The sequence below is a fragment of the Microcaecilia unicolor genome, chromosome 1 (genome assembly GCF_901765095.1).
Source record: "Microcaecilia unicolor chromosome 1, aMicUni1.1, whole genome shotgun sequence".
NCBI lineage: Eukaryota > Metazoa > Chordata > Amphibia > Gymnophiona > Siphonopidae > Microcaecilia > Microcaecilia unicolor.
This window is the reverse complement of record NC_044031.1, coordinates 433,440,610-433,467,998: the sequence shown is the minus strand read 5'-3', so window position 1 is coordinate 433,467,998 and position 27,389 is coordinate 433,440,610. Positions and strand designations below refer to the sequence as shown.

The following is a 27,389-nucleotide window of genomic DNA, read 5'->3' as shown; positions in this document are numbered from 1 at the left end:
AAGATGGCTTTGTATCTTAAATGGATGCCTTCTGAAAAATCACATAACTGGCTTGCCCTTCTTCTATATATATATAATTCTCACCACCAACGTTCTACGAGCCTGCCTGCCTGTGTCCGTAACTTCCTTCGCTGGGCTCCTAAGCCCCAGCTGACGTCACTGGACCCATTATGCCGTAATTCGTGTCGTGGATGAATGACGTGATCAAGTTGGAATCTGTTTGTGTGCGTACGTCTGACGCACGAACACAAACTGATTAAAACTTAATCACATCATTTGTCCACGGCTCCATGCTGTGCGACTGAGAACAGGACTTCGGCTGGCGGGGGTTGGGGTCCCCCGCCAGCACAGGTACGTGACAGCGGCAGCGGGGGACGGTTGGCGGCGGGAAGGGAGGCTCGAGAGGGTCGCGTGCAGGGAGGGTTCAGGGGTCAGGAACTCCCAGGGGGGGTTCTAGAAATCGAAGGGAGGGGGGGGTCTGTATATGGGAGGGAGGAAGGCTGGGAGATGGGGTCTGGAACTCGGAGAGCGGAAGGGAGGGCTCTGGAACTCGGAGAGGGGTCTGGAACGGGGGGGGGGGGGGAAGGGGCTCTGGAATTTGGAGGAGGGGAGGAGGGGGAATGCACCACCTGTACTAAAACTAAAAAAAAAAAACAACAAAAACGGGGGGACGACACTGGAACTTGGAGGGAGGGGGGATGACGACGACCCTGGAACATGGACGAAGGGGGGGACACTGGAACTGGTTGGGGGGGGGGACACTGGAAGTAGGTGGGAGGGGCCCCAGGCACACTCTCTCTCTCTCTCTCTCTCTCTCTCTCTCTCTCTCTCTCTCTCTCTCTCTCTCTCTCTCTCTCACACACACACACACAGTCTCACTCAGTCTGTCACACACACTCGCAAATTCACTCTGAAACATACACACTCCGAGGAAAACCTTGCTAGCGCCCGTTTCATTTGTGTCTGAAACGGGCCTTTTCTACTAGTTTCTACATACTTAACACTATCAAAGAATTCTCATAGATTAAGATATTCATGAAAAATAAGGAACAGAAGTAATGAAACAGAACACAGGGCCCCATGCACAAAGCTTACTGTGCTGTTAACGCTTGCTTTTGACTTGCTTTAGACTGGCTAGAACCAATGTTGTTTAGCGAGCAGTGCACAAAGGGGTTTTCTGTGTGCTGTTAGTAGCCACTGAGTACCCCATGCAGATGAGCTCATTAGTATTTTAATGAGCATTCTGGGCAATGTACAGCTCCAGAGTGCCTACGGTTCATCTAGAGCTGTCAGAGGAAGGAAGCACAAACGAGCAGCTGCAAAGGCTGCCTGCTTTTGCTCCTTATCTTTTACCTCCCCGCAACGTCCTCCTTGCAGGCGATCCCTGGTGATCCAGTGGACCCCAGACTCCCCACACCTGTCACAGACAAAATTCCCTGGCAGTCCAATGGACCGTGCAACCCTTCCCCGTCCAGTATCTTAAAAAAAAGAAATTGGGCAGGAGCCACCACTTTCAAAATAGCGGTGCCCAGTGTGGATGCACCATACAGAGCTAAAAACCTTGTGCCTGGTGCATCCCAGAATGCTCCGGGCTGGGCACCCACCATTTTGAAAGCAGCAGTGTCGGTAGGAAGGAGGAGCTGTTGCTCCTGCTCTACTTTTTTTAAGGTACTGGGGAGGGCAAGGGAAGGGGGTCACTAGACTACCAGGGTCATTTGCTGGGAGGAGTGTTTTGTTGTGGAGGGGTCAGTGTGTGTGTATGTTGTCCTCTGAATTTTGTTGGGGGGGATCAGGAGGCGCACAGTTAAGTGCGAGAAGGGGTGGAGTCTGGTGCATCGAAGCTGTCGCATGCATTTGACAGCATGGTCTCGCAAACAGTGAGCAGTGCGCAAAGGGAGATACATTCAAATCATTTGCAGGCGATCCCCTTTGTGCATTGTTTGCTGTTTGCGACTTGCTAAAATTTAGCAAGACAGCTGTATTTTATGGCCGTCTTTGTTCATTGGGTCTTCAGCATTAAAGGATAGGAGCCAATGACTAGGACTAATTGGTTAGTTTTCCCAATGGTCACAGGCAAATAGTGGAGTGCCTCAGGGAACTGTACTGGACTAGTATTTAAACTTGCTCACTAAACATACTTCATTTTCTTTATCTCAATTGTGAAACTTTCTGACTTAATTGTACAGCTTTCTTATTGATTGCTGTATGTTGTGCCAACTAATATCTAGTAGTATCAACCACCGAAGTAGAGGAACAAGTTTTAAGTTTATTATAGGTTTACTATCCGCCCTTTGGGGTGCCTTCAGGGCAGCTTACAATCTAAAATATCATAGAAAAAGATCAAGGTAAACAAAACAAAAAAGAATTTCAGATATGACCATTAGGGTAGGGGAGAGAACAACAATAGTTAATAGGACAGAGAGAGGAGGAAAGAATGAGAGGGAGAACTATGGGTATATTCCAGGCACCTTCTTGCTCGCCTGCTGTATCTTTGAAAAGGTGCGTTTTAAGGTCAGTTTTTAAAAATGATGTAACAATGTCTGAAGACAAAGAGAAGCTAGGAGTGAATTCAGAAATACGGTCCCTACACATTAAATATGACATATCTAGTGTGCTCGTGGGTTATTTTTCAATAGCACACAAGTCAAAGAAAAAAAGTAATATGGTCAATAGGACACTTCAGTCACACCAGGAAGATGTTAGTAGTTGCATACAGTTTATTCCATAAAATAAAATAGATAACATACAAATATATTGACTTGACACAGCACCATGTTTCGGCCCAAGTGCCTGCCTTAGGAGTCTACAAGGTACAAATAAACATCCAATCATATTGTATCAAAATACAAAATGAATTAGAAATATAACATACATCTTAATAAATATAGATAAATGAAACAATCAAAAAGGTATAAAATCAATAAAAACAATGACCAATTAAATATATGCAGAGCATTAGAACCACAGACTATGTAAATATAAAAATATACAGTAACAGAAAATATATCTTTCATGCATTATATGTATTAATAATAATAAAAATAGAACCAGATGACCAAGATGTAAATAGGAAGATTCCATACGATTTAGAAAAGAAACTAATGTAAATGAAAAGCCCAAATGTAATGCTTTGCAAACTAATGGCCCTGTTTACTCATTGTGCTGTTGGTGTTCAAACATTTTAGCGTGTGCTAACATTGACACCCATAGGAATATAATGTGTATCTTTATCATTAGAATGGGCTAAAAAGTTAGTGCGCCTACAGCACAGCTTAGTAAACAGGGCCCTAAAAGTGAGTACAATCTATAAACAGAAAAAATGTATGTGTGTATATATGTATGTATGTATGTATATATATATATATATATATATATATATATATATATATATATATATATAAAACCAGTGATTACCCAACTACATAGGAAAAGCACATATAAAGACATGAGAGTCTAACATTGTATTAAACATATCCATTGTTTATCTTTCTGCTCGTTCCCAGGTATAAAGGTACTATTGACCTGCAAGCTGGAATGTCCAGCACTCCAGAGAATATGGTCCTAACCACCAGGTGGAGAGACAGACACAGAAGGCTATAATAATATGAGAATAATCAATAATTTATTACACTTACCAATCAGGAATACAATTAGACTACATAATATAATTAATTCTCATATGAGACAGCAGCCAGGACACAAACGTGACCTCTGACATTAGCTCTCTGAATGCCTCCATCCATAATTCTCCGAAATGTAAGAACAGGGGAATAAAAAAGTACTAGTGTATCAACACGGGAGAGATCAAAAATGGCATGAAAACAATAATTCAAATGACCAAAAGATATTACAAAAAAAGATGATAAATAGTATATGATGAATTCAATATGCAATATATGAACAACAAATTAGACTGCCAAAAGTAAGCAAAACTTAAAACCATGCCTATGAAAACCTTATAAGTGAAAAAACACAAATGACAAGTGTATAGGGAGAGCAGTTTTCTCGAAGCGTAGCCGAGGGAGGAAGTGACGTCACGGAGCTGAATGGCCGCTTAATCTCTTAGCTCCCGAGCTTCCCTACCTTTTTACAGCTACAAGCGTTATATTATCCTTTGAAATCGACTCTAAACGACGCCCGGAGATCCACCCACGGGCCAGGGTGCAAAATGAGTAAGAAAAACTCAGCGCTACTGCGGGAAAGCGAGCGAGCGACAGTAAGAAAATCTGTGTGGGGCTTGTCGTGCCATGCATCCCCCGGGGCACGGGAATCTTCGGGGTCTGACTCTGGCTCTTCTCGTGTGGAACGAGGCGATCGTGCGGCTAAGCCCAAGAGCCCGCAGGACTTGACAAAGTGCTTAGAGGCAATACGGGCAGAAATCCATGCTTCCAAAAATGAGATTCTGGAGCACGTGGATGCCCTCAGCGTGGACATGCAGGAACTCGGAGGTAGAGTGGAAGCGCTAGAAGAACGGGCAGATGAGCAGGCGGATAAGTACGAGGCTATGGAATTGAGCATCGCTCAGCTAGGTGCACAGGCTGAAGATCTGCAATATAAACTGGATGATATTGAAAACCGCGGACGTCGGCAGAACCTTCGATTTCGGGACGTACCTGAAAATGGCGACAAGGAGAATGTTCCAGCGGTAGTGTGTGCCCTGTGTGTGCAACTCATGGGTGAGACTTTTGACGCTGAAACGCTGGGCATAGAGCGAGCCCATAGAGCTTTGGGTAAACCCAAAGATAATAAGCCGAGAGACATTGTTGTGCGCTTTTCCACCTACGCGTGCAAAGATCAGCTTTGGCAGAAGGCTCGTCAGAATCCGGTGTTAAAGTACAACGATGCCCGCGTCCACATATTTCAAGATCTTTCTTTGTTCACCTTAAACCAGAGGCGGGCCATGAAGCCAGTTCTTGAGATTTTGATAAAAGAAAAAATTGCATACTGCTGGGCTTTCCCTTTTGCGATATGTTTCGAACTCAAGGGGGAGCAGCACCGTTGTCAATCAGTAGGAGCTGCGTGGAAAAAGCTACACGAGGCTGGATTGGCCCCTAAGGAGTCTGTACCAGTGGGGCTGGCCTCCTCTACCAAGGAATGGCTTCAAAAGTGGCAGAGAGTAGAAAAGACAGCAAAACGCCATAGTACTCAAACTTAAGACTGGTAGTCTGAACTGGTTTGACAAGTGTTAGGCTGCTGTTATTATGCAAAGGGTACCTATCTGAAACTTTAGATTTTTTTTTTTCTCTCGAGTTGACTTGGCTGCTTTTATTGCCTGAGAAAGGAGAAGGATAATATAAATGTGAAAAATAAAGGTAGGAGGGGGGAGGTGGGTGGGGGGATTGAGGGGTATGTATTTGGCTCCTGGGTCATTGTTCCTCTGTTGTCCCATTCAGTGGCTTAGTGCGCTGTTTGGTGTGGGGTTGAGAGGGGGGAGGGGAGGATTGAGAGGGCGGGTTCAGGGAAGAAGCCAGGGGACAATTGGGTGGGCTTTGGGGGGACTTAAGGGGAGCAGGGGGGGGAGGTAAGAAGTGACTCTTTTATCCAGCAAGTGTTCTATATATAGTGAGGTAGATGGTTGACTTTAAAGTTCTCACATATAATATAAAAGGTTTAAATACTCCATTTAAAAGGCACTCATTACTTAGGGAACTACAGCTGATGCGCCCCCAAGTGGTATTCCTGCAAGAAACTCATTTCCACAAAAAACACGAGGGCCTGTTGACCTCTCCGCAATATCCAAAAATCTTTTATGCTTCTGATGTTAAAGGTGTCAAGAAAAGAGGAGTGGCTATTATGTTCCATAAGAATGTCCAGATGCAACTTCTGCACTCCAAGAGGGACTCTGAGGGTCGTTTTCTTTTCCTGCATGTTATGTTGGAAAGGGAGGAGTATACATTGGCAAGCGTTTACGCCCCCAATGAAAGGCAGGAGCGATTTTTCCTGCACCTTCGGAAGGAGTTGCAGAACTTTGCCCGAGGTAAGGTGATAGTGGCGGGAGATTTTAACGCCACTATGCAACCTAGATTGGATAGGACTGCTGTTCCCTCCTCCAGTGATCATAGAATTTCCAAAGCTTTGGGGAACTTTGTAGAGGCTATGGGACTCTATGATGTATGGAGATTAGAACACCCGGGGAGAAGGGACTATACATTTCATTCACAAGTACACTTCTCCCACTCCCGACTGGTCTATGTTTTTTTGGACAAGGGCTTGTCAGATGGGGGAGGTGATTCATTTATTGGGCATACTACAATTTCGGATCATGCACCAGTCTGGGCAGTAATTCCTTCCTTGAAGGAAGAGATGTGTGACCGTAGGTGGACTTTTAACAATTGTTTATTACAGGACCCAGAGGTCGTAGCTAACTTTCGCTCTGTACTGAAGGAGTACTTTGACCTTAACATGGAATCTGGACCAGACTTAGGTACAGTGTGGGATGCATTTAAAGCAGTGTCTAGAGGCTACTTTATTAAATGTGCTAGTCAGCGCTCTAGAACTCACAAACTGAGACTGGCCCAGTGTATGGAGCGGTTGGGTGCTCTGGAGGACAGGTATAGGGTCTTTGGCTCTGTATCTGATTTCCGGAAACTACAGGCAGTACGATTGGAGCTGGCAGCTTTGCATGATGAGAGCTTGCAATTTGTTAATGCACGCTTGCGACAAGTCCACTATGAATTTACAAACAAACTGGGCAGGTTGCTGGCCACTAAGTTAAGAAAGATGAGGGCAGACAGGCACATCTTGAGAGTAAAGGATGATAGGGGTACTATGTTATACACCTCAGATAAGATCAGGGAGCGTTTTGCCCTTTTTTATGAGAATCTCTATAAAGAGGATGCTGCTGTACAGACTGAAGTTATTGACCAATACTTGGCAGACCTGGGTATGTCGGTGTTATCTGAATCACAGAAGAGAGATTTGGAGGCACCGGTGACGGTTAAGGAAGTAACTCAAGTTATTAAAGCGCTGCTGACGGGGAAGGTGCTGGGACTAGATGGATTTACCTATGAGTTTTTTAAGACTTTCGTGGGGGACTTGGCGCCTTTTTTGATGATGGTTATTAACTCGGTACGGGAGGGTGCGCCTTTTCCGAAATCAATGATGGAGGCTTGGGTGGCTGTGATACCAAAGCCAGATAAAGATATTACTGAGTGTGCATCTTATTGCCCCATATCTATACTCAACACGGACGTAAAAATTTTGGCTAAGGTGTTGGCAAACCGCTTGGGCGAGATGTTACCTAGTCTGGTGCATCCAGATCAAGTTGGCTTTGTAGCAAATAGGCTCTAGACAACATCCGTAGAATGCTGGACTTGCTTTATGCAGCTCGGTCGAGGTCCTGGCCAGTGGTATTACTGGGGTTGGATGCTGAAAAGGCCTTCGACCGAGACCACTCGGGATATCTGGATAAAGTTTTGAATAGAGTGGGAATTGGCCCCTATTATAGAACTTGGATCCAAGCACTGTACACTTTGCCACAGGCTTGCGTGAGAGTAAATGGTGGGAACTCGGGGATGTTTTACCTAGGCCGTGGCACCCGGCAGGGTTGCCCGCTTTCGCCCCTGCTGTTCGCTCTGGCGATGGAGCCCTTGGCGGTTGCTATTCGGGAGAATGTTGACATCGCTGGAGTGCGAGTGAGGGCTCAGGATTACAAAATTGCTTTATTTGCGGACGATGTGCTTTTATCATTAACCAACCTGGTGGTTTCCCTTCCAAACCTAATGAAAGAGATAGAGGCCTATTCAAGGATATCAGGCTACAAACTAAACGCGAGTAAATCCATTGGTCTGGCTGTGGGGATGTCGCCGGAGCGGTTGGAGGCGCTGAGGGCATCTTTTGACTTTAAGTGGACAGATCAGGATATTAGATATTTAGGAGTACAGATCCCAGGAAACTTATCAGATTTGTTTGCTGTTAACTACCCGGTTCTTCAGAAGGAGATCCTGAGGGATTTAGATAGATGGAGTTCGATAGATCTCTCCTGGCTAGGGCGGATAGCTGCACTTAAAATGAACATTTTGCCCCGTTTGCTGTATTTATTCCAGGTGCTCCCTTTGCGTGTATCCAGGGCATTTATATCCAGCCTACAGGATAGCCTGATTCGCTTTGTTTGGCATCAGAAACGACCACGTTACCGAGAACCTTCCTGTACAAAAGTAAGCGAGCTGGAGGTTTGGGGGTACCTAATCTGTATTGGTACTATTGTGCCGCGCAGGCTAGATCGGCTGTTGAGTGGTTCCGAAGGGAAGATCATAAATTGTGGGCACACCTTGAACAAGATCTAGTGGGCTCTCGCAGGCTGGGACATTTAATGTGGCTTCCGAGTAAATATAGAGGACAAGTTGATCGATTTCCGCCTATGGTGCAGGCTACTTTTTATTACTGGGACCAAATGTTCCGGGACTGCCAACCTCCAGTGTCTGGATTGGCTCCGATTGTTGATAATCCTCTGTTTGGTCCAGGAATGGGGAATACAACTTTCTGTAAGTGGGCAGCTTCGGAATTGGATATGTTGGGTCAGCTGCATGTGGGAGAGGACTTAGTACCTTTTGAGACATTGATGACTGATTATAGGCTTCAAGCCTGTGATAAATATGCCTATGGGCAATTGACGCACTTTTTGACAGGACCTGCTTATGTGGAGTGTCGGAGGCGAGAGGTTCATCCTCTAGAGGAAGTGTGTGTGGACTCTCGGAGTACACGAGGAATGATAACCTTTCTATATGGCTATTTGGGGACACGTCTCAAGCCTTCCCATTTACATCGTAGATGATGGGAACAGGAGTTGAACTTTACTTTATCCGATGCTGACTGGTTGCAATTGGAGAAGTGTATTTTGAAGTCTTTTATAGCGGTGGCTGTGAAGGAAAATGCTATCAAGGTATTTTATAGGTGGTATCTTACTCCGGTACGTTTGCACCATATGTTTCCTAGAGTATCTGCGAGTTGTTGGAGAAATTGTGGAGGAGTTGGGACCATGGGCCACATTTGGTGGTCCTATCCTAAGGCTGTAGCCTACTGGAAAGGAATTCGATTTCGCCTTCAGGTCTGGTTAGACAAGTCTGTGCAGTGGCATCCTTTAATATTCCTATTGCGGCAGAGACCCGAAGGCCTCACAGGCAATCAGTGGCTTCTGGTTCGAGGGACCCTTCATGCAGCACGTATAAACCTGGCAAAGAGTTGGAAATCGCCGCTGGTACCCTCATTAGTGAGTTGGATTACAAAGGTGCATTATATATGTGAGATGGAGCGATTAACGGCAGCTAAAAAGAAAACCCTGCCTAAATGGGATACTGTGTGGAGACCTTTCTTGAATGCTTGTTCTGGATAATTAGTTGATTGGCTTGATAGGGTGGGGTGGAAGGGGTAGGGGGTGTGGGGGGATTTAGGAGAGGGTGGGGTAGTAGGTTATGGGAGTTATAATTCTAAAAACTGATAAATCCTGAAGTACAATTGGTTGTTGAAATAGTGTTGTTATGCCCTGTGCTTGTTATTGTTATGTACTTTGATATATTTTCTGCAAACTTGTTATGGTTTGAAATGTGATGCATTGTGCTTGGCTTGTTTTGTCTTAACAATGCTTAATAAAGACTTCTATAAATAAAAAAAAAAAAAAGAAGCGTAGCCATGATGACAAAAAAAATCTTATGAGAACTATACAAGTGAAAAAGCACAGAGAGATAGGTGTATAGGATAGCCATTTTCTCAAAAGTGTACTGCTATAATGGCAGAAAAAAAATTATGCTAAGTAACGCAATGTCAAATAAACTTACATTACTAACAGAAATCAAAAAGGTGTGTTAACAAGCAGCAAACTTAGGCCCTGTTTATTAAGCCGCACTGTAGGCTTGCTAACTTTTCTCCGAGGACAAGCAGGCTGCTTGTTCTCACATGTGGGTCAACGTCTGCGTCGGCTCGGGAATCGGACGGCTATTTTGCAAGCAAAATATAAAAAACCTTTCCAGAGTCTTCTGGCGTGTGAGAAGTGCGCACCGCGCATGCACGGCCATCTTCCCGCCAGTAGTGTGAGTGTTCTCGCTCAGGTATTTTTTCTTGGTGAGGTGCGGTCGAGTTTTTCCCCGCTCCTCGCAGGACCGGGAAAGAGTTTTGACTAATTTTTGTCTTTCCATTCTTTTTTTCTTATTTGTAGTAGAATTAATATTAAAAAAAAAAAAAAAGACTCCTGTAGTTTTCTTTATTTTTTGCCCCTTTTTAAGTTTTCTTTGTTTTTCGACGCGGCCGTCTTGCTCCCTTCTTTTCGTGCCCTTTTTTCTTTTAACGGGCACGATCATGTCTTTTTTGATTTCGCCGAAGCCATTTTTTTCTTCCATGTCAGACACCCAGCGACTTCAAACGTTGTACTTGGTGCAACCAGACTATCTCAGGTACCCACGCTTGGAGTATCCAGTGCCTTGGCCCTGACCACAGCCCAGCCGCTTGTAGTCTGTGTCTTCGCATGAAGAAACGGACCCAAGCGTCTTGAGAAGCCCAACGAGAGAAGCTTTTTGGGGCTCAGTCCGGTCCTTTGACATCGAGGGATGCATCGACGTCGGGAGCTAAGGTATTGGCTGCGGGAATGACCAACTCGTGCTGGGAGCAGTGAGGTATCAAGTGGCTCTCCACATGTCTCGAGGCCTCCTGTTATGCAGGCTCCCCGGGACCGACCTTCGTCGGACCTGGCCCCAAGGAGACGTGAGATTCCATGTCTTCCTCATCGGTACCGAGGAGTCTCGACGGGCGTCGAGCGAAGGTGCAGAAGCACCATCATTGTTCTCCTTCGACACACGGTGCCGGGAGCTCTGCAGCGTCAAGGGATTCGGCACCCGAGAAGTGTCGGTGCAGAGAGAATCACTCTTCCTCTATACAGGAGGTGCCTATGCGTCGGCCTAGCAGCCCGGTACCTGCTCCCGAGCCTCGACAGACTCTGCCACCGGCTCCTGTACCGACCCCGCAGCCTTGTCCGACTGCGGCTCTCGAAGAGCGCACCAGGGCCCTGCTTCCAGAACTTCTGGAAGGGTTACTGTGCAAGTCTGCTTCGGTGTCGGGAGTGCTTGCGCCTTCCGTACCAGCTGCTGCAGTGGTCTCTGGCCCTTCACCTGTGGTGAGGTCCCCGACCTCGGTGCCGCCTGCGGCATCGGTGTCAGCTGCCACCCAGGTCGACTCTCCCTCGACGTCGGTGGAAGAAGCTTCACCGGAGTCCAGGTGGGCATCGCCGTCTCGGCATCGCCATTGAGGACGTTATTCCTCGGGGTCGAGGCAGGCTCAGTTTCGGACTTCTCTGAGAGATGTCTTGTCCGATACTGAAGATGAGCGTTCGTGGGAGGAAGAGGAGGATCCCAGGTATTTTTCTTCTGACGAGTCCTATGGGATTCCTTCTGAACCTTCCCCTCCACCAGAAAGGAGACTTTCTCCACCGGAGAATCTATCCTTTACCTCCTTTGTGTGAGAAATGGCTGCGGCTATTCCCTTCCCTATGGAGGTTGAGGATGAGCCCAGGGCTGAGATGCTTGAGTTCCTGGATTATCCTTCTCCACCTAGAGAGGCTGCAACAGCTCCTTTGCATAATATACTCAAGGAAGTCCTTATGCAAAACTGGTTGTTCCCTCTAACCCCGTGATCCCGAAGAGAACTGAATCCCAATATTGGGTCCACGGGGAACCTGGATTGATGAAGTCAACTACCTCACAATTCTATGGTGGTGGGCTCTGCTTTTAAAAGAGCTAAGAGTACTAGGGACTATGCCTTGGCTCCCCCAGGCAGAGAATCTAGAACCTTGGACTCTTTTGGGAGGAAGGTGTATCAGGCCACTTTGCTCGCTGCGAAAATCCAGGCATACCAGCTCTTCACGATCATCCACTTGCGGAACTGTGTGAGGCAATTGTCTAGCTTGGTTGATGCTTACCCTCCGGAGCAGGCCGATCCTTTTCGCCAGGTGGTCAGGCAGCAGAAGGCGTGTCAAAAATTCCTGGCCAGGGGTACGTTCAACACTTTTGACGTAGCATCCAGAATCGCTGCCCAAGGTATAGTGATGCACAGACTCTCATGGCTGTGTGTCTCTGACCTGGATCATTCGGTCCAGCAGCGGATGGCGGATGTTCCTTGCCGGGGGGGGGGGGGGGGGGGGAGGGATAATCTTTTTGGTGAGAAAGTAGAGGATCTGGTTGACCAGCTCAAAAAGCACAATGATGCTATGGATTGTCTCCCGCCGGGCGTCTTCTGCTACTACATCCTCATCTAGGAGGTTTTTGGAGGGCAGAGGAGTGCTCCATATTCCTATGCTAGGTGTCGGTACACTCCTGCTTCTCGGCAGCCTGTCCAGGCTTAGTCCCAACGTGCTTGTTCTCGTCAACAGCATGCACCTAAGGCCTCTGTAGCTCCCCAGCAAAAGCAAGGGATGAGCTTTTGACTGGCTCCAGTTCAGCATAGCCTCAGAAAGAGTATCCGTGCCGGGCGACTTGCCGGTCAGGGGGAGGTTGATATTTTTTCACCAAAGGTGGCCTCTCATAACCTCCGATTGGTGGGTTCTTCAAATAGTCCAGTCAGGATACACCCTCAATCTGGAATCCAAATCTCCAAATTGTCCACCGGGAGCTCATTGTTACAGTTCCCAGCACAAACAGGTACTTGCAGAGGAACTCTCCGTCCTTCTACAGGCCCGAGCAGTCGAACCCGTTCCACCAGGGGAAGAAGGGCTCGGATTCTATTCCAGGTACTTCCTTGTGCAAAAGAAAACAGGGAGGATGCATCCCATCCTAGACCTAAGGGCCCTGAACAAATTTCTAGTCCGAGAAAAGTTCAGGATGGTTTCCCTGGGCACCCTTCTTCCCATGATTCAGGAAAACAATTGGCTATGCTCTCTGGACTTAAAGGATGCTTATACCTACATCTTGATACTCCTAGCTCACAGGAAGTATCTTCGATTTCGGCTAGGAACACAGCACTTTCAGTACCATGTACTTCCTTTTGGCCTGGCGTCTATGCCCAGAGTGTTTACCAAATGCCTAGCTGTAGTCGCAGCGTTGCTACGCAGACTGGGTGTGCATGTGTTTCGTTATGTGGATGATTGTCTGGTGAAGAGCACCTTGGAGGAGGGTGCTCTGGAGTCCATACGAATGACTATTCGGGTGCTAGAGCTACTGGGGTTCATCATAAATTATCCCAAGTCCCATCTCACCCGTCCAAAAATTGGAATTCATTGGAGCCCTGTTGAACACTCAGACAGCTCGAGCTTACCTTCCCGAGGCAAGGGCGGACAACTTTCTGTCCCTGGTGTCCATGCTTCGAGCATCCCATCAGGTCAGGGCTTGGCAGATCTTGAGTTTTCTGGGGCACATGGCCTCTACAGTTCATGTAACTCCCATGGCACGTCTACATATGAGATCGGCTCAATGGACCCTAGCTTCCCAGTGGTTTCAAGCTGCAGGGGATACTACTACTACTATTTAGCATTTCTATAGCGCTACAAGGCGTACGCAGCGCTGCACAAACATAGAAGACAGACAGTCCCTGCTCAAAGAGCTTATAATCTAATAGACAAAAAATAAAGCAAGCAAATCAAATCAATTAATGTGTACAGGAAGGAGGAGAGGAGGGTAGGTGGAGGCGAGTGGTTACAAGTGGTTACGAGTCAAAAGCAATGTTAAAGAGGTGGACTTTCAGTCTAGATTTAAAGGTGGCCAAGAATGGGGCAAGACGTAGGGGCTCAGGAAGTTTATTCCAGGCGTAGGGTGCAGCGAGACAGAAGGCGCGAAGTCTGGAGTTGGCAGTAGTGGAGAAGGGAACAGATAAGAAGGATTTATCCATGGAGCGGAGTGCACGGGAAGGGGTGTAGGGAAGGACGAGTGTGGAGAGATACTGGGGAGCAGCAGAGTGAGTACATTTATAGGTTAGTAGAAGAAGTTTGAACAGGATGCGAAAACGGATAGGGAGCCAGTGAAGCGACTTGAGGAGAGGGGTACATAAGTACATAAGTAATGCCATACTGGGAAAAGACCAAGGGTCCATCAAGCCCAGCATCCTGTCCACGACAGCGGCCAATCCAGGCCAAGGGCACCTGGCAAGCTTCCCAAACGTACAAACATTCTATACATGTTATTCCTGGAATTTTGGAGTTTTCCAAGTCCGTTTAGTAGCGGTTTATGGACTTGTCCTTTAGGAAACCGTCCAACCCCTTTTTAAACTTTGCTAAGCTAACTGCCTTCACCACTTTCTCCGGCAACGAATTCCAGAGTTTAATTATGCGTTGGGTGAAGAAAAATTTTCTCAGATTTGTTTTAAATTTACTACACTGTAGTTTCATCGCATGCCCCCTAGTCCTAGTATTTTTGGAAAGTGTGAACAGACGCTTCACATCCACCTGTTCCACTCCACTCATTATTTTATATACCTCTATCATGTCTCCCCTCAGCCGTCTCTTCTCCAAGCTGTATAGCCCTAGCCTCCTTAGTCTTTCTTCATAGGGAAGTCGTCCCATCCCCGCTATCATTTTAGTCGCCCTTCGCTGCACCTTTTCCAATTCTACTATATCTTTCTTGAGATGCGGCGACCAGAATTGAACACAATACTCAAGGTGCGGTCGCACCATGGAGCGATACAACGGCATTATAACATCCTCACATGAGTAAAGCGACCCTGGCAGAAGACGGGCAGCAGAGTTTTGAACCGATTGGAGAGGGGAGAGGTGACTAAGTGGGAGGCCAGCAAGAAGCAGATTGCAGTAGTCTAAACAAGAGGTGACAAGGGTGTGGATGAGGTTTTTGGTAGAGTGCTCGGAAAGAAAGGGGCGGATTTTACGGATGTTGTAAAGAAAGAAACGACAGGTCTTGGCGATCTGCTGGATATCAGCAGAGAACGAGAGAGAAGAGTCAAAGATGACCCCAAGGTTTTGAGCTGAGGAGACAGGGAGAATGAGAGAGCCATCAACAGAAATAGAAAACGGGGGGAGTGGGGAGGTGGGTTTGGGGGGGAAAATGAGAAGCTCAGTTTTGGTCATGTTTAATTTCAGATGGCATCCAGACAGCAATGTCAGACAAGCACGCTGAAACTTTGGTTTGGATGCAAGGTGAGATATCAGGGGTAGAAAGGTAGATTTGGGAGTCATCAGCATAGAGATGGTAGGACAAGCTATGGGATGAGATTAATGAAACAAGGGAAGAAGTGTAGATAGAAAAGAGGAGGGGACCAAGAACAGAACCCTGAGGTACGCCGACAGGCAGAGGGATAGAAGTAGAAGAGGATCCACCAGAGTGAACACTAAAGGTGCGGAGGGAGAGGTAGGAAGAGAACCAGGAAAGGACAGAGCCCTGGAATCCAAGTGAGAAGTATGCTGTGATCGACAGTGTCAAAAGCAGCAGAAAGATCAAGAAGAATGAGGATGGAATATTGACCTCTGGATTTAGTCAGTAATAGGTCATTGGAGACTTTAGTAAGCGCAGTTTCAGTTGAGTGGTGAGAGCGAAAACCAGATTGTAGTGGGTCAAGAATAGCATGTGAGGAGAGAAAATCAAGGCAGTGGTGGTGAACAGCAAGCTCAAGTAATTTGGAGAGAAAAGGGAGGAGGGAGATGGGTTGGTAATTAGAGGGACAAGTAGGGTCGAGTGAAGGCTTCTTAAGGAGAGGTGTGACCACAGCATGTTTAAAGGCAGTAGGGACAGTTGCAGTGGAAAGTGAGAGGTTGAGAATGTGACAGATAAAAGGAATAAGAGCAGGTGAGATGGCATTAAGAAGGTGGGTGGGAATGGGATCAGAGGAACAGGTGGTACATTTTGAGGAAGAAAGGAGAAGTGTAGTTTCTTCTATAGTAACTTCAGGAAAGGAGGAAAAGGAATGAGGGGAAGGAGAGAGAGGGGAACGGACTAGTGGAAGGAGAGGTGGCGAGGTAGAGAATTCAAGGTTTATCTTTTGAACCTTGTCATGAAAGAATTCAGCAAGGGTCTGAGGAGATAGTGAAGGGGGAGTTGGGGGAGGGGGCACCTTGAGGAGAGAGTTCAATGTGGTGAAGAGGAGTCTAGGGTTAGAGCCAAGAGAGTTGGTCAGTTGGATATAATAATCCTGTTTGGCGTGTAAAAGAGCAGATTGGAAGGAGGTCAGCATGAACTTAGTGTAAGAAATCAGCAAGTGCCCGAGATTTCCGCCAGAGGCGTTCGGCGGAGCGGGTACAGGAACGTAGGTAGCGGATATTAGAAGTCAGCCAAGGTTGGGGTTTTGTACGCCTTATAGGGCGGGTCATCAAAGATGCAAGTGTGTCTAAGGTAGAGGATAGAGTATTGTTGTAATAAGAAACAGCCTCGTTGACAGACGTGGATGGTACCACAGTAGAGAGGAAGTTTGAAACGTGGGAGGATAGAGATGAAGGGTCGATATCATGAAGATTCCTAGATAAATTAGATAAGAGAGGATGGGACTGGGAGGGAGGAGATTTAAGTGTGAAAGTTATAAGATGGTGATCAGAGGCAAGGAAACTAGAGGGTGAACAGTTGGAAGAGAAGATGGGAACAAGACAGTGACCATTTTGATGAGTGGGGGAGGTGGAGCATAATTGGAGATTAAAGGAGGATGTTAAATGAGTAACTTGGAAATATAAGAGTTGGAAGGATCATTAGCAGGAATATTAAAGTCACCAAGGATGAGAGAAGGAGAGGAAGGATCATGGAAGAAAGCAAGCCAGGCATCAAAGTCACTGAGAAAGGATGAAAGGGACTTATCAGGGGGACGGTAAATGACCGCTATTCGAAGAGGCAGAGGAGAGAAAAGGCGGATAGAGTGGACTTCAAAGGAGGAAAAACAGTGAGATTGAGGTGGAAGAAGGGGTTGAAATCTGGAGGAGGGAGAGAGAAGTAGTCCAACACCGCCCCCGCGACCAGCAGGGCGAGGAGTATGTGAAAAAAGATAACCGCCATGGCAGAGGGCTGCGACTAAAGCAGAGTCATCAGGGCAGAGCCAGGTTTCTGTTATGGCGAACAGATGGAGGTGACGTGAGATAAAGAGGTCCTGGATATAGGGGAGTTTGTTACAGATAGAGCGGGCATTCCATAGGGCGCAAGAGAAGGGCAGAGAAGAGGAGGGGAGTAGAAGAATAGAGATGAGGTTAGAGAGGTCGTGGTGAGATCTATAGAGTTGGGATAATAGTTGGTGAGGAGGGCCAGGATTGGGATTGATGTCACCGGCTGAGAGTAAGAGAAGGAGTAAAAGAGAGCGGAGGAGAGTAGGAGAGGTGTGGCCACGAAGGCGTCGAAGGCGAGAGGTATTTAGGTGGAATGGGGAAGGGAAAATGGAGGGAAGAAAGAGACGGAGATTAAAAGCCAAGAGGAAGGAAGAGGGTAGGAGAGAAGGTGAGGTGATGAAGTCGATGGCTGTGCAGTGAGTTCCTGTAACGGAGAGAGGTAGGGGGTGTTAGAAAAGATTAGGAAGGGACAGGGCTAGGAAGAGAATGTGAATAGGTGCCATAAACAACTGAGGTACTTTAGCAACTAGGAAGAAGATTAGATGTAAAGAGAAAAATGTCCTAGAGCGGAGGCCCTGAGTGGATCGGAGTGGACCTGGGTGTCACCCTGGAGAAGGCTGTAAGGTTATGCAGATGAGCTGCAAGTCCTCCACAGCACCTGAAAGGCAGCCGGTGGTAGAGCTGGGCACCTCTCAGCTTAGGAAAGGCTTACCAGGGGTTAGGCCGAAGCCAGCATTCCTCCCCCTGAGGGTCGCCTGATCCTAGCCAAAAAGCACCTGGGGGATCTAAAAGATGTAGTCCAACTGTCCACCAGCTTTCGGAATTCTCTTCAGTGGTGGACAATTCGATCCAATTTGACCTAGGGGCGACTATTTCAACTTCCTCAGCCACAGAAAGTGCTGACGGATGCATCTCTCCTGGGGTGGGGAGCTCATGTAGATGGGCTCCACACTCAGGGAGCCTGGTCCTTTCAGGAAAAAGGTCTGCAGATCAACCTCCTGGAATTAACAGCAATCTGGAACGCTCTAAAGGCTTTCAGAGATCAGCTGTCCAACCAAGTTACCAATTCAGAGAGACAATCAGGTTGCCATGTACTACAAGTAGGGGGGCACCGGATCTCGCCCTCTGTGTCGGGAAGTCATTCAGATGTGGCTTTGGGCAAGCCGTCACGGCATGTTTCTCCAAGCCACTTTTCTGGCAGGTGTAAACAGTCTGGCCGACAGGCCGAGCAAAATAATGCAACCTCACGAGTGGTCTCTAAACTTGAGCGTAGTCCGCAAGGTCTTCCGAGCATGGGGCTCCCCCTCGTTGGATCTTTTTGCCACTCAGATCAATCACAAGGTCCCTCAGTTCTTTTCCAGGCTTCAGGCCCACGACAGACTAGCGTCAGATGCCTTTCTCCTGCATTGGGGGACAGGCCTTCTGTATGCGTTTCCTCCCATACCTCTAGTAGAGAAGACTTTGCTGAAACTCAAGCAAGACTGCGGAACCATGATCCTGATAGCACCTTTCTGGCCACGTCAGATTTGGTTTCCTCTTCTTCTGGAGTTGTCCTCCGAAGAACCATGGAGATTGGAGTGTTTTTCCAACCCTCATCACTCAGAACGAGGGGTCGCCTCTACATCCCAACCTCCAGTCCCTACCTCTCTTGGCCTGGATGTTGAGAGCTTAGAATTCGCCTCCTTGGGTCTTTCAGAGGGTGTCTCCTGAATCTTGCTTGCTTCCAGGAAAGATTCCACAAAGAGGTGTTACTCTTTCAAATGGAGGTTTGCCATCTGGTGTGACAGCAAGGCCCTAGATCCTCATTCTTGTCCTACACAGACCCTGCTTGAATACCTTCTACACTTGTCAGAGTCTGGTCTCAAGACCAACTCCGTAAGAGTTCACCTTAGTGTGATTAGTGCTTGTCACCGTGTAGAGGGTAAGCCTGTCTCTGGACAGCCTTTAGTTGTTCCGCTTCATGAGAGGTTTGCTTTTGTTAAAGCCATCTGTTGAACCTCTACCAGTGTCATGGGATCTCAACGTCGTTCTCACCCAGCTGATGAAAACTCCTTTTGAGCCACTGAATTCCTGCCATCTGAAGTACTTGACCTGGAAGGTTGTTTTCTTGGTGGTAGTTACTTCAGCTCGTAGAGTCAGTGAGCTTCAGGCCTTGGTAGTGCATGTACCTTATGTCAGGTTTCATCACTACAGAGTAGTCCTCCGCACTCACCCTAAGTTCCTGCCAAAAGTGGTGTTGGAGTTCCATCTGAACCAGTCAGTTGTCTTGCCAACATTCTTTCCCTGTCCTCATACCCGCCCTGGCGAAAGCAGTTTGCACACTTTGGACTGCAAGAGAGCATTGGCCTTTTACGTGGAGCAGACGAAGCCCTTTAGGCAATCCGCCCAGTTGTTTATCTCTTTTGATCCCAACAGGAGGGGAGTCGCCATCGGAAAATGCACAATCTCCATTTGGCTGGCCGATTGTATATCCTTCATTTATGCCCAAGCTGGGCTGTCTTTGGAGGGCCATGTCATGGCTCATAATGTTAGAGCCATGGCTGCGTCAGGGGCTCACTTAAAGTCAGCCTCCATTGAGGAGATTTGCAAGGCTGCAATGTGGTCATCAGTCCACACATCCACATCTTACTACTGCCTTCAGCAGGATACCCGACGCGACAGTCTGGGCAGTCGGTGCTGCAGAATCTGTTCGGGGTTTAGAATCCAACTCCATCCATCTAGACCCTTTTTTGTTTTGTTCCAGGCTGCACTCTGTTAGTTGTTTATGGTTTCAGCTCAATCGCTATTATGTCCTCGCCGTTGCGAAGCCCAATTGACCAGTGTTCATTTTTTTGAGTGAGCCTGGGGGCTAGGGATACCCCACATGTGAGAACAAGCAGCCTGCTTGTTCTCGGAGAAGGCAAAGATACTTACCTGTAGCAGGTATTCTCCGAGGACAGCAGGCTGATTGTTCTCACAAACCTGCTCTTCTCCCCTTTGGAGTTGTTGTTGCTGTTGTTTTCTTGTTTATATACTTTTTTATTAAACTGAAGAGGCACGCTTGCGAGGTGGATGTGAAGTCATTTGCGCAGTTCACGCTGCCCGCACGACGGAACTCTCTCGAAAGACTTTATTTTTATTTTGCTTGCAAATTTTTTTTGCCGATTCCTGGGCCACTGCGGATGTCGACTCACATATGAGAGCAATCAGCTTGCTGTCCTAGGAGAATACCTGCTACAGGTAAGTATCTTCGCTTTATATATTCTTTATCTTAAAGAAGACGAGGAAAAAACCTCAAGACGCCCTACCGCTTACTTTCAATTTTCAACGGCTTTAACTGGAGGCGTGGTGTTCATCACTGGTCATAAAAACCTTGTCATTTCATTTTAAATTTATTTTTTGAAATTTTTAGAAACTTATTCAACTTATATTGTTAGTTGATTGATTGATTGAAAGTTTTCAATGCTTGTTGTGAAGAATTCTTCAAAGACAGTTATCTTATATGCTATTAGCAATTATTTGAAGCAGAAAAAAGTTGAGCACTTATCTGTTGCCCGATGGCGGCCACATCCGTTTCGCTTGATTGGCTTTTTCAAGGGTTTGTGCATCGACAGTAGCATTGATAATTTCATTGTATCCTGTTAGCAGTTGGCTCAACAAAGCTCCTGCAGCTTTTTCTTTTCTGCTGCCCCATGTTCTCTTCTTACCCCCTCCCCTGCACCGACAGGCTTTTCTTTCCTACCACTCTGTGACTCTTCCATACTCCTTCCTCCCTCCTGCATTACCTCCTCCCTCCATGATGCTCCTGCAGCTTGTTCTCTCCTAGTCCCCTGCCGCACATCGGCAGCCTTTTCTCTTCTGCCACCCATGTTTTCTGGCATGTCATTCCCCACTCCGTGCGGCCCTCCGAACTTGTCTTGTACACACGGCGGCATTAAGCATATGCTGATCTATTCCTCTGTAATCTGAGCATACTCTCTGAAGTGTCTGACTCCTGCAGCAGGAAACAGGAAATTTCATCAGAGGAGGTGGCATGCTAGAGAGGGAGGGCTCTGGTAACAGAGGAGCAGTGCAGTGTGTGCTTAATGCAGCAGTGTGTATAAGGCAAGTTCAGGAGAGAAAGGTCTGCCGGTGTACTGCAGCAGAGAAGAGGGTAGGAGAGTACAAGCCACAGGAGCACTCGGGGGGGGGGGGGGGGGGCAGTGGTAGAGAAAAATATGCTGGAGGGAGGAAGAGTCTGGGAGAGGAGGAAGAGAAAGATAGGCAGCAGAACTAGGAGTACAGCCCTACTTTCTAACTTTCCATGTAGCCCCCTGGACTATAGGAAGGGTAATACTGTCATCACTCAGATGCACTTGGAAAATCCATTGCTTTCCTGCTGTGGCAGGTCTCTCCTTTCCGTCTCGGACTCCAAGCTGATGTTTCACAGTTGGCTCCTGGATAAGGATACCTCTGTTCCATAGTGTCTTTGTGTTCATAGTGGAAGGCTGTCTCAGCAATGAAGCTGGAATGCACACAGCCCTTCTCTGGACCTAGTCTTAGCTGCAGCTAAGATGCCACTCATTAGTGGTTTTTACTCAGTACAGCACATACATGTAGTTCAGGGTCATATATGAGCACTGAGTGCGTAAGCACTCAGCAGTACCTGGAGGAACTACATGTTGGTTGGTGAAGTAACACTCATCAGAGAGAGGTGTCTCTCACTCTGTTCTGTTCTCCTGTCTGCCTGAGTGAGTGCTAGTCTGCTTGAGGATTCCCCCTGTGTCTTAGTCAGAATCTGTAATATAGAGGACATACCATGCAAAGAACAGTTCTTTGATTGGATGAGCTGGGCATACAGAAACTTGCTTGCATTAGGAGTGCAAGTGGACAGTAAATGATGTAAGGCGTTTGTTGATTAGGACTGTTTAACTGATTAGATGATGGTTGTTATCAGCTTAGTCCAAAATGGTTGTCCTGCAGGTGATATGAGACCCCTGGCCTTGCAGATGGCCCTCATTCCTGAGTCATCATAAATCTCACTCTGTAGGTGTCACACCAGAGAGACAATACATGTGTTCCTTGGAATGTCAGTCTGACTGATGGACAAACGAAGTCTTGTAGTAGCCATGAAATGTTAGTTTGGTTCATAGGCCTCAGTTAGTCTAATACAGGCCTTAAGCATACATACAGGTATGAGCAGTTAATACTCCTACATGGCCAATGCAACAAATGTAAAGAATGAATAGGTTTGTTCCTTCATTTGTTTTTGTAACATCCCAGTTTTCAAGATTTGTGGGTGACAGCACTTAGGAACATAGAGCAGACTATCTAATTATCTATTGATTGGAGTTATGGGGTGCTATTGCTAGGGGAAAGCAAGGGGCTACAGGAGTTTGGGACTAAATGGATGTGAAAGGTATCTTATACAGTTGGCTGCCCTGCAGTCTTTGGTGGACTCTGATTCACCTTGGATTGTGATGTGGAGGGGATTGATGCATGAAATGGGTGACTCTCCAGACACATAACACAGGGAACTGAACATAAGAGTAGCCATATACTGGGTCAGACCAATGGTCCATCTAGCCCAGTATCCTGTTTTCCAAACAGTGGCCAAGCCAGGTCACAAGTACCTGGCAGAAACCCAAATTGTTGCAACACTCCATGTTGCCTCAATAGGAAACCATGGACTTTTTCTCCAGGAATCTGTCCAAACCTTTTTTTTAAACTCAGATACGCTAACCTCTGTTACCAAATCCTCAGGCAAAGAGTTCGAGCTTAACTATTCCTTGAGTGAAAAAAATATTTCCTCCTATTTGTTTTAAAAGTATTTCCATGCAACTTCCTTGAGTGTCCCCCTAGTCTTTGTACTTTTGGAATAAGTAAAAAATCGATTTACTTCTACTGGAACTACACTACTCAGTATTTTGTAGACCTCAATCCTATTTCCCTTATCCATCTCTTTTTTCCAAGCTGAAGAGCCCTAACCTCTTTATCCTTTCCTCATATGAGAGGAGTTCCATCTCCTTTATCATTTTGATCGCTCTTCTTTGAACCTTTTCTAATTCCGCTGTATCTTTTTTGAGGTATGGCGACCAGAACTGGACGCAGTACTCAAGGTGCAGACGCACCTTGGAGCGATACAAAGGCATTATAGTGTTTTTGTTCTTACTCACCAACACTTTCCTAATAATTTCTAGCATCCTATTTGCTTTTTTGGTCGCTGCCGCACACTGAGCAGAAGATTTCAACGTGACAACACCCAGATCTTTTTTTGAGCACTGACCCTTGGGAAAGAAAGTTGTTCTGTAAGCTCTAACAGAAATTTCAGGTTCTTGATTCTGGTACACTTGCTTGATTACAAGCATGGGAAAGTGGAGGGTGCATTCTGGAGGGTGGGGAAGAGGATAATAGGGAAGGAAGAAAGGCTAGGGTGAGTAAGAGGGATGGAGGTGGGTGGTAAGAGACGAAAGGGTATTCATCAAAAGATCCCTTATAATCTATCTGAAGCAGAGTTTTGTGTCAGGTGTTCTGTAACAAATTGTAGGTTTGTCTTGGGCTGTTAATGTCATAGTTATTTTGCAGATGTTGGATTCATGTTTGTATTTGGGGTTTTTTTAAAATTTTGGATCAGTAACTTAAAAAAAAATTGAAGCTGGTGTTGATAGGTTTTATTCACTGATGATCTTTTGTTAGAGCTTCTGCTATATTAGGTATTTGGCTCCATGCAGCATTTCTTTTGTTTTAGCAGTCCTTGGTCAAGAGGAAAATAGCTTCTGAAATTTTGTGCAGGCTGGTTTCAGCCGTGTCAGGAGGAGGAGGGTTACAGCACCTGTTTTCAGTGTAGCTTAATTCTCGGTATTCCATTCTTCCACTTACAATTTTTTCAGTCATAGTTTTATCTGAAAACTTGCAGTCAGATGTTTCAGAAGAAATTTATAATTAAGCACACCATTCTGCTTGCAAGGTGCAGAGAAGGGTGACAAAGGTGATACAGGGGATGGGACGACTTCCCTATCAGAAGAGGCTGGGGCTCTTCAGCTTGGAGAGAAGGTGGCTGAGGGGAGATACGATAGAGGTCTATAAGATAATGAGTGGAATGGAACGGGTCGATGTGGAGCATCTGTTTACGCTTTCCAAAAATACTAGGACAAGGGGGCATGCGATGAAGCTGCAGTGTGGTAAATTTAAAACGAATCAGAGGAAATTTTTCTTCACTCAACGCGTAGTTAAACTCTGAAATTAGCTGTCGGAAAAGGTGGTTAAGGCAGTTAACTTAGCGGACTTCAAAAAAGGGTTGGACGGCTTCCTGGAGAAAAAAGTCATAGAATGTTATTGAATGGACGAGGGAATAATACAGTATTTCTAGGATGGGTGGGACAAATTGCTTCTTCTTTTGGCCGCTGTCGGTGACAGGGTGCTGGGCTTGATTGACCCTTGGTCTGTCCCAGCATGGCGATGCTTATATACTTAAGTGTTTTGATAAATCTGTATCATTTGAAGGATTTTTTTAAATTTTTGTCAGTTCACTTTTTCTTTTGGCTGTCCAACTCAGTGAGAACCAGCCTCTGTTGGGCTATGTTGCCATAAGCCTACTTTGATATCTTCACTTTTTTGGTTTGTTTTGTTCTTTTATATTTCTCCACAACTCACTTACGCCAATCATTGCACGTAAGTCCTTGGCCTTTTTGCAACTATGAGCCTTAACCCTTTAGTGTCCAATGTTCCCGTAATAAGTCATATGGGAACAGATTGATGGGAACACTGGATACTATAGGGTTGTTAAACTTGGCCTCTGGTGTACAATGATTGGGGCTCTCTCCTCCTTACGCAGTGGCTGTGAGGCAACATTGCCAGTCCAGGGAGGAAAAGATGTGATCTGATTTGGAATTTAATCCAGATCCTTTGCATGGCAGTCAAAGTACTATTAGTAAGTAAGTGGTTTTGCCCAAAGATTTTGTTTCTTACTAGAGAGGCAGATAACTAGGGTAGTGTTTTTCAACCCAGTTCTCAGGGCATATGTAGCCAGTCAGGTTTTCAGGATATCTACAGTATTATGAACGTGCTTGAGAGATTTGTATTTGAGAGAGATTTATATGCTAAGAGGGTAGTGCGTGCAAATTTATCACATTTATTGGGTATTCTGAAAACCTGACTGGTTGGGTGTGCCCTAAAGACTGATTTGAGAAGTTCTGATCTAGGGTCAAAACCTTGTGGGACAGAGAAATAGTAGAAAAGTAACTATAGGCTGGCAGTGGAAGAAAATCCACGAAGAGTGCTGTGCTTTCCCACCACTTGGGCAAGGAGGGGAGAAGTGGAAAGATAATTGTAGTTCTGGGTGGAAAACAAAAGAAGCAGGGGTATTTTGAACCAGATAAACAGGCAAGAATACATTTGCCTGCCGTAGTTGCTAAATGACTAATTATGGGATTGGCTTTCTCTATTAAAATATGAGTGTTCAGAAACATAAGTGTCTGAGCTTTGCAAGAAATTGAGACACTGCCTATTAAATAGAATTCCGTATCGCTCAACAGTTTTCACCTCAGTGTAAGATCTGTCTTCTTTCTGTTTTCAGTTGATCATAATCGTGTTAAACTGCAAAATATGGAAAATGATTACATTAATGCCAGCTTAGTTGTGCTAGAAGAAGCCCAAAGAAGTTACATTTTAACCCAGGTAAGTACCTCAATACTGAGGCACTTTGTATAATTTGGGGTATAGGCAATTAAAAAAAAAAAAAGACATAGGCAATTTAAAAAAAAAAAGGCAAATGCCCGTTTTTCTATAAATTTAGCGCCTAAATGTAAGTGCACTTTGCTTATTAAGGTTATAGAATACTAGCACTTAATGTGCATGAATGGTACATTGGGCGTAAGAGCTGGGCGCTAAGGGAGATTTTGTAAATTTAGCACACAATTTGCTTAGCACATAAATGCAAGGAGGTGTGCACAGGGGGAGGCTCATGGTGGGTCCCACATTCATGTATGTAACAGAATACTGTAAGTTGTGCACCGAGGAACCAAGTTTAGGTGCATTCATTTATGCCTGCTATTGACAATGGTGTAAGTGGGCAGTGTAAATGTCAACGTATACTAGTATTCTGTAACAAAATTTAGGTGCCCAGGTGCCATTTAGAACTAGTGCATAGCTTGCTGCATCTTGGTGCATAACTTTTGGTGCCTTTTATTGATTTGTCCCCAGTGTGCCATTATTTGGTGCAATTTATAGGTTAGCTTTGGACTTAAGCGCATAAGTCACTGGGTTTTAAAATTCCAGACCACCATCTGCATGACTTCTGCCAGATACGTCAATGTCTGGCCAAATGTTATCTGGTGCTCTCCAGTTAATTTCATCCATGTAAATAGGACTACATACACCTTGATCTTCACTTCCTTTTCTTGAGGACCACCAACATGCCAGGTTTTCAGGATATCCTTAATGAATATGCATGAAGGATGTCTATATGCTCACTGTCTCTATTGTATGCACGTCTTTCATGCATATTCATTAGGGATATCCTGATGCACTGTTGGCCCTTGGACTGGGAGTAAAACTCAAAGACAAAAATAGTTATCTGTTAAGATTGCACATTCAGTGGTCCACCTTCTAGTAGATTTTCAGTTGATGTATCTGTTTAGGTTAACTTGATAAAGGATCTGGTTAACTTTAAACAGATTTATCCCTGCTTAATATCATTCTCGTATATTTAGTGATGTTTTATCAGATCTATATGTATTTTTGACTGATCTGAGATTGCATTATGAAGTATGTAACTTATTTTTACACATTTAAGTAGAAATTCATAAAAGTGACAGCAGATAAAGTTCATACAGCCATCAACACCAGCTATTAAATTCTACTATCCCTTCCTCTCTCTGAGAGATCCACTTTGCTTGTTTCATAATTTCTTGAATTCAAATACCGTCAGACTTGTGAGTTCTTGTCCCAAGTACAATGCTGGCAGGTCCAGAAAAGAGGACCTAGGTTCTGACTTGGTGGTCGGGCAACCCTGAGGCTTTGCCTGTGGTGACCACCATTCCCCAGAAGCTGAACCCCTAGGTGCGGCCAGCTAGCAGAGCTTAAGAGAGCAGGGACTGGAGAGCAGGGGCCGAGACCAGGTCAGACATGCAGGTGGCAGGCACAGAGAGGTCCATGTACAGGCTGAGGTCAAACAGACAGGCAGGCACGAGAGGTCCAGGTATAGGCTGAGGTCAAACAGGCAGGCAGCAGGCACAGAGAGGTCCAGGTACAAGCTAAGGTCCAGTAACCAGATAAGCAGTGAAAATGCAGAACACCAAGCAAGGAAGCAACTACCAAAGTAAAAGCTGATGCCCTGAGTCAGAGAAGAGCTCCACAGAAATAGTTGTGGCGTCTGACATCAACTGGAAACAGCTAGAAGTGAGAGCAGCCATTGGGTAGAGAAAGACAAGAGATACAGATAAGTACCCAACAGGAAAAGTTCAGAGAGAGCAAGGGAGAGCCCACAGGC

The 27,389-nt window shown here is 46.0% G+C and overlaps 1 protein-coding gene across 2 annotated transcripts in view; it reads left to right on the top strand.

Moving 5' to 3' along the window:
* PTPN2 (protein tyrosine phosphatase non-receptor type 2) overlaps positions 1-27,389 on the top strand; it is a 177,530-nt gene that overhangs the window by 47,157 nt on the left and 102,984 nt on the right. For both annotated transcript variants that reach the window (XM_030212438.1, XM_030212428.1), the window contains exon 3: positions 25,476-25,576. In XM_030212438.1, the coding sequence (XP_030068298.1) occupies positions 25,476-25,576 (101 nt within the window). The remainder of the gene's footprint in view (positions 1-25,475; positions 25,577-27,389) is intronic.